The sequence below is a fragment of the Seriola dumerili genome, unplaced genomic scaffold (assembly GCF_002260705.1).
Source record: "Seriola dumerili isolate Sdu_G_001 unplaced genomic scaffold, Sdu_1.0 BDQW01000290.1, whole genome shotgun sequence".
NCBI lineage: Eukaryota > Metazoa > Chordata > Actinopteri > Carangiformes > Carangidae > Seriola > Seriola dumerili.
In genome coordinates, this window is record NW_019174545.1 from 1723812 (window position 1) to 1733732 (window position 9921).

The 9921-nt window shown below is 40.7% G+C and overlaps 1 protein-coding gene across 1 annotated transcript in view; it reads right to left on the minus strand.

The window, feature by feature from the left end:
• ntrk2 (neurotrophic receptor tyrosine kinase 2) overlaps window positions 1-4470 on the minus strand; it is a 78901-nt gene extending 74431 nt beyond the window's left edge. Inside the window, exons 1-2 of the mRNA XM_022757633.1 lie at window positions 3960-4470; window positions 1029-1103 (exon numbers count right to left, since the gene is read on the minus strand). Coding sequence (XP_022613354.1) covers window positions 1029-1103; window positions 3960-4216 — 332 coding nt within the window. The 5' untranslated portion in view covers window positions 4217-4470. The remainder of the gene's footprint in view (window positions 1-1028; window positions 1104-3959) is intronic.
• Window positions 4471-9921: the final 5451 nt, after the last annotated feature.

Sequence of the window (9921 nt, forward strand, 5' to 3'; positions counted from 1 at the left end):
GGTTGTTCTTCAATTATGACAATTGTTGTCTATTATTTTTCTGTCAATCAGTTAACCATTTACGCTCTAATCCTCTGGATATAGTGTGACAGATGTCTCAGTAGAAAGCGTTGTCATATACAAAAACTAAAAAGAGTCAGGTGCATTTAACGTCACTGCAAACTTTAGATTACTCAGCACTGTTAAAACCAGGTGCTCAGAGAGTTTGTGCCCTTCATCAGCTGAGGTGAGGATGTAAGATAATATCATTATCTGATACGAAGTTGGTTTAAATTATGTTCTGTGACTGATTGATCTCGTCTGAAATGACTTGGACTGAGCAAGGGTTTTTATATTACAATGACACTTAACAAATGATAACTTTAAAAATATTCATACTGTGAAATAGTGGTACCGTATATTACGAAATATTAACACTGCACAGAGTGTAATTGTGTGTAAAGTATTCCTCAGACACACGGGAGAAAAACCACAATTAAAGCATATAGACCCGCAGTGCATAACATGCTTTGTATTAATAAAGATATTGGCTGTGAAATGAATAGATTATTTCATTGCAATTAAGTGCTGCTTGGTAGACAGTTGTTTTAAGATTAAGAAATAAAATGAGAAAGAGAAGCATAGCAAAACACAGTAACTACAAACACCCTGGGACACAGTGATAAACACTGCAGGATTTTCAAGTAACAGACATAAACAATATATTGCCTTAAGGGAAGATGAGGAATTATTGGTACAAGCACAGTAAATCAATATGTCTCAGATAGTGGACAATAACAAGCTGAGTAAGTATAGAAATACTGTTGAAATGTTATTAAAATGCAGTGAAATTGTTTTTCTACCTGATTTGAAGTGCTGCCTATATTTAGACCCTATATGTACTTATAAAGGAACATTTAACATTTTAGTAGGCGGTGTGGATAACAGAACTGCCATAGAATTTAAAAATATAAGCAAATTTAGCAAATTTGTCCATTGACAATAACTCATAGTGTTTTTGTTGGTAATATAAGCCATAAAAGACTCACAGGTTCCTGAGATTCTTGTAGGAGTGCAGGTCTTTGTCGTTGATGGAGGAGAAGCTGCTCTGGTTGGCGATGTAGCTGTCAGGAGATACAAGTGTGTGTCAGAAGGCTCATTTGTTAACGGAGGGAAGAATAAACAGAAACATTTCAATAAGACAAAGGAACATAATAAGCCCATATAATTAGCGTTCAAAATTAAAAAATGAACTCCTGCAGGACTGCAGCTGATATATGGTACTCAGGAGGAGCTGGTAGTTTTTTTCTTAAAGTAGAGAAACAGGCACATCCTTCGCCTCTTCTCCTCAGCTGCGCTTGAGCTATGCACTTGACCTGACGGTGTTTAAAGGCCAACAGGAGATGACTGTTGGCAACTCCCTCTTGTGATTGAGTCTAACTGTGTGAACAGGTTCAGAAAAACAGTACATGTACTTTTCAAATATCGCAGCTTTGGGATCAGATGTCTAAGAACATCAAGGGCTAAACAAAACCTCCGGAGCGAACTGAGAACAATCTGTCCTATAGAAGGAACGCGTTGTAACAGTCGCGGCAGAGCTCTTTGTCCTGCAGAATCCCTGTGTCTTACTGTTGCACGTATTGGTTGTCTAAATCACAAGGTCATTAAATACTGTCTTTCATGTGGTCACATACAGTCTCCGACTCGGAAACTGAAACAAAAAATATTCTCATTAGATTTGTTGATTTCAAAAATCATTACAAGGCTTTAGACTCGCTGAATTTATACCAAAATTATCACGTTTAGTTCATCAAAGTCAAAAGATTGACGAGTGAGGGATGAAAGGGTAACACCTAACCATTAGAGCTATTTCATAAGGGTTGTCTAATCGCAACATCCCCAGTTCAGGTCCGGTCGGGGACCTTTGTTACATATCACCTCTCCTCTTTCTCCCTTCATTTCCTGTCAGCTCTGTGCTCTCACTATCAAATAAAGCCAAAAAGCCTGAAAAAAAAAGCTTTTTTAAAAAATTCGTAATAAAATTGATGTGTGGCTAACAATAATTAAAGAAGCTGACCCAGAATGTCAGCATTTTTCACTGCTTTACACATAAAGAAACACGGATAAATGGAAAGCAGCATCTTGTTTCCTAAAATTACTTTCATCAAAGATGACATACAACTAAAATTCAATTCTGACAAAATGTTTTTAAGGTAACAATCTTATAATCTCTGTAATATACAAGAAATCGACAATTACACTGTACATGAGCGACAAAGACAAACGAGGCAGTGTTTCCAGTTTCAGTAAGATTGCTGAATAATAAGCACAAAGAGCATGCACATAGATCCATCTCTGGTTTGTCATTAGGTGTGATAAACCCGTCACTGCATGTTTGTCTGAGGGCACAGGGGGGGAGTCAAGCTTACTACAACCACATTTGTCCATTATCTTAATGCCTGTGGGCAATAAATCAATATTATGACACAAAAGTAGATATTTATCATATTTTTATATAGGTTAAATGTTGTCTTCTCAATCTTCAAAGGCTGCATTGCCTGTTAAACAACTTTCTGTGTTGTTTCTGTGTTCATATCAGAAGAGAGCCAACACCCACAAAATATCATAAGTTATCAGTCAAAGAAATATTGTCATTTTAGATTTTGTATGTGTCATCCAGACACCCACCTCTCCAATTCAACTGGAGGATATTTTCTTAGCAGATGGGGGCTAAAAGCGATTTGTTTGCCTCAGCTTTTATACTAAACATAGCCATACATGTGAGACATCGCACAAAGTGTAAGAGCTTGGGCTTTTACACCCATTCAGGTATTCACAGTGACACTGAATGCCCATTATATTCTGTCAAATTGTGTGGTTGTCAGTGCAGATGTCATAAAATCAGGATGTCTAACCAATTAACACAGACGTGGAACACGAACCGATCTCCCAGGTTTTTTGGCAAGGTCGTTTGGAAGTAGAAGTCGCACGGTCATCAGTAATTTGTCTGTTTACATTAGCCAAGCACTCGGTGAATGCTTTTCACCAGTCTGCTGGCTCATTTAAACAGCTTCCAAGGTTTCTCCAAGGCCGCCGATAAAGATTGTTTATCCCCAACAAAAGTCATCATCAACAAGGCCGTGTATCTTTGCCAAGAATGATATCGCATTCCACTTAGCCTATTTCTAGGCCAAATGCCGTTTTATGAAATGATAGTGAAAAGCTGGAAGGTGGTTGGGGGGCTGTACAGTATATCTACAATGCACACTGAGATTTGCTGTCATCTTGGTTGGTAGCCTTCACCTAAAATGTTGACACTTTCTGCAAAGATGTCGCTTTTTTTGTCTTAAACATCGATTTTTTTTTTCTTCGGTTCATTTAAATACACTAATATAAGCCATCTTGGGAAGTGTCTGTGCTAATATTTAGACAGTGGTGTTTGGTGAGTGCGTGTCTCCGTCCACATACACACTTTAGCACACGCACACACACGGGCACGCGCTCGCACACAGACTTGGTTTTCTCTGTCAGAATAAAAGTCTATTAAACTGCTCTTATTTATAAATGGGCAGTTTCCACGCTGGCGTTGAAAGACTGATGTGCCACATGATGGTAAATAGTCTGTTATGCAATGTAGGTTACACATGATGTGTGTCTGAGCCGAACCCGCGCCGAATAAATGAGTGTGACTTAGATTTATATGTGAACCGGTACATTAGTTGATTCAGACTAAATTCTTTCGTTAGATAAAGATTCATTGACAAAAGAGAACCGGTTCTGGCTCTTTTCTTTGCGGATAGTGTCTGCCAGCTCCAGACACAATTGGCAGAGGAGGGGTGTGAGGGATGACATTCCTTTATTTGTAAAGTGTTGAAAATGCAGCCACCTTCACAAAAGCAGAGCAGGCTACATGTGAATATTTAAGGGCCATATGAATCCGACATCTCCCCTTTGTAAATCTGATGCTTAGAGACACTCACATATCGGTGATGTTCTCCATCTCCGCCTCGCTCTGCAGGACGGGAAAGGAATTAATACCCCGCTCCGGATCAACGCAGGAGATCCTGGTGCTGCTGCAGGAACAAGACGACGGGCATGCCTCCGCGGACATCCAAGGATCTCCCGAGCCCGCTGTCACCCCGAGCGCAACAACCCACCACCACCACAGGCACCGCCACGACCCAGACCCTCTCCCCGGCGAATAGAGAGCCCCGCTCCCGTGTCTCAAGGCGCTCATCTCCGGTGCCAACTTCAGCTATAAGGCTCGCTGAACAGCACCACGGCCCGGCCCAGGTTGGCTGGGATCAGCCCCGGTTCAGCCAATCAAGGAGAGGAGAAATAAAAGCAAAATCCGATGCTGAGGTGGATACAGGAGGCACAGCTAGAGAACCATCGGCCGTGACAACGGTGACAGACAAGACTGCGAGAAAGGTGTGAAAAAAGAAAACAGGAGAGCGTGTCCCCCCCGTTCCTGTGTGTTTCCTTCAGAAACCCCAGTCAGTCAGCCAGTCAGTCAAAATCACACTGCCACACTGACGGGTGTGTGCCAGGGAGGATCTCTCTCTCTCTCTCTCTCTCTCTCCCTCTCTCTCTCTCTCTCTCTCTCTCCCTCTCTCTCTCTCTCTCTCTCTCCCTCTCAGCAGACACGCACTGGCTGATGCCTCTCGTCACAATGTTCTGTGTGTGTGTGTGTGTATGTGTGTGTGTGTGTGTGTGTGTGATTCTCTGGTGGTGGTGGTCGGGGGTGGGTGGATATAGGACAGAGAATAAATGACAGTCAGGATGGGAGAGCCATGCAGTGTGCAGGGGTGAAGATGATGAGATGGGGAAAGGAGGAAGAGGATGGGTACCAGCATCAGGGCAGATCATGTATAACGTGATACCTCATTGATCCCCCTCAGGGAAACGCTCCTTGCTCTGTTTGCAGAGAGGTCTGGGGGAAGAGTCAGGTGCAGAGCAGAGGCGTTTCTTGCTCTAGGGCACATGTGCTTTTGATGGATGAATGGATGAATTTGTATTTTCCTTTTGCATTTTTGGGTGTCAGGAGCTCCTCTCACAGCACATGGTCTGTGACAAGCTTTACCGGCCTTGTCTTGAGTTGTGAACGAGGTGTCAGCGTCCTTGTCTGAGAGGGAAAGAGAGAGAGAGGGAGAGAGAGAGAGAGAGAGAGAGAGGTGGGACAGGCTCCGTTGAAGAGGTTATTTAATTTATCTGGTAGCTGGCTTCAGATTATGTGCGTAAATGAGATATAAGGGGCTATCAATTTGCAGGCTCTAATTGTCATAATCATTCCCATCATCACCGTCATTGTCATTATAATCATCATCATCATCTGGGTGTTATACCAGGCGTTTCATAAGTAGACCTGTATACAGTTAATCAATGAAAAACAAAGCTGTCTGAAAGTAGATAGGGAGTCACTTAAGTGTCACATTTCTAGTCTTGAATTTGGAAATAGGAAAAAAATATATAGACATAATATGAGAAAAATAATGCAAATAAAAAATAGCCTTTTTCTTAATGTCAGCTGAGCTGCTGGGTGCTTCCATTGTAAATAGGACAAGATGTGGATGTAATGTCTAAAGCAGCACATGAAAGAGAGAGAGAAAGAGGGAGCAATCACCAATCATCAAGTCTTTAGCTGGCTTGTACTATACCAAGCATCACTTTATTAAATCATTAGGCCATATTTCATTCATCATATGGGGCTCCCAGCCAAAACCAGACCTGAATCAATAAGCTGTCATCTTAGAGTGGAAGCTATATACAGCTGTATGCCAGTCACTCTGCTGCTATAGATCCTAGCTCCTACTGCTGGATACATTTCTGACACAGAAGTTGATCTGTCTTTACAGCCACTGAGGAACAGAGTTACTTCTCCTCAACCTTTCACCAGGTATGTGAGAGTCAGAGAATGACAGCACATCTGCCTGTGAGCAGCAACAGCCCCAACACACCACAGCTGTGAGGAGTCCTCTCCTCTCCTCTCCTCTGCTCTCGAATGTCCTGTCCCCCATGTGCAGCTCTAATATGACGTTTGCACTGACGCACAGGCAGTGCACTGAATAGAGGAGTGTAATTATGGAGCCCTGTCTGTGTCTGAACCAATCTGGCGGATGCCTGCCTCAGACACTGGGCTGTACACATTCTGCACAGAATGGGCGTACCAATTAAAACATTGTCTCACAAATAGAATATTCCAATTACTCTATGCTCCTTTTGAAATTTGACAGAGGGTGCAGTCTGTGTTAAATGTCTTTGACATTTTAAACATGTAATCACCCTCTTGAACCATCTGTCTTCCACAGACAAAGCATCAGGCGGGATGTGTTTTATCCAACACTGTGAGCATATTATAGTATGCCAAGCATAATTTGCTTCTTGTGCTAATCAGGCAGCATGTTTGATGCATTAATTGCAAAACACCGCTTTCCAAGTATTTATACTATAAATACTAATAGGGAACAAAGTTTTTCGGTTACTTTTAAACTGACTTAGCAGTCAAAGTCCCTTTGTAATTGCCATGTACAGAATATGTGAAATTAGAAAAGTTTTCAATGAGTGCCATATCTTGATGACTTTGTACAGCAAAGGCAGCTCTGCAAATATAAATGTGTGGCTCCTCAAAAGTCACAGCATCAGACACCTTCCTGGAGTTGGTCCATTGACACAGAATAATAAAATTTAAGTTTCAGATAGTACTTTTAAAATGTGTTTATTTAAATGAGATCTGGCTTGCTCAAAATATACACTAAATGAACAGGGTCATGTGTCTATTGAGCAACTCCAGCATTTGTTTCTGGATGAAACACACTAAAATCTGATCACAAATAAAATCTGAGATGTATAACAGTGTCACAAAACCTGATGCACTATAATTTAATTCAAAGGTAAAAGCAATATTGATTTTATTGGTCAGATGGTGCTGGTGTAACTAAGCTCCACTGGAAACATGACATCTTACTGTAAAGATTTTTGTCTCTAGCAGTGTGATGAGTGGTTCTTTTTGTTGGATCACAATTGTGTGTTTTTATGGTCACAATTATGGGTGTTCATGATGATTTAGGGCTGCCAAAACAGATTATCATTGAACAATCTATTAATAGTTGAGTTAACATATTGTTGTTGTGGTTGTGCGATTAGTCCATCACACATTCCTCAACCCAAAAATATGTGACCAACAGCCAAAGTCCCAAAATTGTTAAAGTTACACTGACATGAAATCAATAAACTTTGTTGCATTTTTATTTGTAAACATCTCATTTGTTTTATAAAACATCAAATATTTGAAATGCAATTTTTTATCTGTTTCAGGAAGAAATCACAGTCACCTGTTGCTACATCATCACAATCACTATTGCTGCATAACAGTCATCTGCTGTTGCATTACAATCTCCTGTTGTTGCATCACAAGCACCTGTTATTGCATCGCAGTCACCTGTTCTTGCATCACAATCACATATTGCTGCATCACAGGTACCTGCTGTTGCATCACAGTCACGCCTTTGCATCAAAGTATAACACAATCACCTATTGTTGCATTACAGTCAACGATTGTTGAATTAAATTCGTCTGTTTTTGCATCATAGTCACTTGTCATTTCCACACAATCACTTAATCCTGCACCACAACCATATTGTTGCATCACAGTCACCTATTGTTCCATCACGATAGCCTGTTGCTGCATCACTTATTGTTTAAGCACAGTTGCCGATTGTTGCATCACAGGCACCTGTTCTTGCATAAATGTCCCGTTATTGCATCGGTCACCTGTTGTTGCATACCGTCACCTATTGTTGCATTACAGTCACCTGTTGTTGCATCACAATCACCTATTTTAGTGTTAAATTCACCTATTGTTGCATGAAACTCAGCAATTACTGCATCACAATAACCTATTGTTGCATTACAGTCATATAATTCTTGCATCACAGTCATCTATGGTTGTATCAACCTTGCCTATTGCATCAAAATCACCTAGGTCACAGGGACCTGTTGTAGTATTACAGTCACTTTTTATTGCATCACAGTCACTTTTTATTGCATCACAGTCACCTGGTCTTGCATCACAGTCACCTATCATTGTATCAAAATATTGTTGCTCACAGTCACCTATTGTTGCATCACAATCATCTATTGTTGCATCAGTCACCTATTGTTACATCACAATCACCTATTGTTGCATCACAATCACCTATTGTTGCATCACGATCACCTATTGTCGCATCACAATCACCTATTGTCGCATCACAATCACCTATTGTTGCATCACAATCACCTGTTTTTGCATCACAGTCACCTGTTGCATCACAATCACCTATTGTTGCATCACGATCACCTATTGTCGCATCACAATCACCTATTGGTGCATCACAATCACCTGTTGTTTTATCACAGACACCTGTTGTTGCATCACAAAGACCTGTTGTTTGATCACAGTCACCTGTTGTCTCATCACAATCACCTAATGTTGCATCACAATCACCTATTGTTACATCACAATCACCTGTTGTTGCATCACAATCACCCGTTGTTGCATCACAGTCACCCGTTGTTGCATCACAATCACCTGTTGTTGCATTACAATCACCTGTTGTTGCACCACAATCACCTGTTGTTTTATCACAGTCACCTGTTGTCTCATCACAATCACCTATTGTTACATCACAGTCACCTGTTGTTGCATCACAATCACCTATTGTTACATCACAGTCACCTGTTGTTGCATCACAATTACCTGTTGTTGCATCACAGTCACATGTTGCATCACAATCACCTATTGTTACACCACAATCACCTGTTGTTTTATCAGACACCTGTTGCATCACAATCACCTATTGTTGTATCAGTCACCCATTGTTATATAACAATCACCTATTGTGACATAAATCTTAGGTATCAGGTGCTGCAGTTGCTTTCCTTTGGCTGCACAACTGGGAACCACCTCTGTCACTACAGAACTTTGGTTTAAGGCTTCACTGACACGCATGATGTGTTCTGTTTATATCTAAGAACTTCAGATCCTTATCTTTTAATGTTCTCTCCCAAAAGGGATGCAAAGTATTTGATCTCCTTCTGGCAGCTCATTTTTTACGTATGGGCACCAACAGTACAGTTTTTCATTTCCAGAAAGAAAGCTGCAAAAACAGTTTAGTTCAGGAGTTTGTTCTTGTAAAAGAACATCCCTTCATCTTCTTCTGACAAGGACGACTACACAAAACTTAATTCAAATGTTATGTGGAAATATATTCATCTTTGCAAAGTTAGTTACAATCTAAGATTGACAACAACCGTTAGTGTAACGCTAATGAATGGTTAATAGAACCCCTGTGAAGTGGAGTATACATGTAGTTAAATGTCCCAGTGCTGTTGTACTCTATATCATAACTCATGGAAGGCCTCTCATCCAATCAAATTACTTGGTTATTACTTGGAACTAATTGTTGTATAATTAGATTTAATTTCATGTGTGTCAAAAGACTAATGTAAACTTGTGCCTGGCCTGGAAATGTTTTAGAACAACATATGTTTGGGTAAGTGATACTAAGGGAAATACTCGTGAGTTGGGTGAACAACCTGGCGCTGTGACACAGGGGTACTGAGCTCACTTGCAGTACGGGAAGTAGACTGTAGTCTGACTTGATTGCTGTCTTTTTATACTCCACCTCTGCAGTCAGTGGCAGTTAAGGCGAAGTAAGGCAAAGTCAGCCGAAGTCGATGTCCAACACACCTAAAGTCACCTATTGTTGCATCACAGTCATTTGTCATTGTATCGCAATCACCTGTCACTGCATCACAATTACTTGTTGTTACATCAAAGTTAGCTGTTGTTTCCTGCTTACTTGCCTTTACCTGCCAAAGTGGGTGTGCTGTGATTATTTTTTAAATATACCTTTTATTTAATCTTGGTAATCACTTTAGGTTCACAAAAGGTAACCAAGA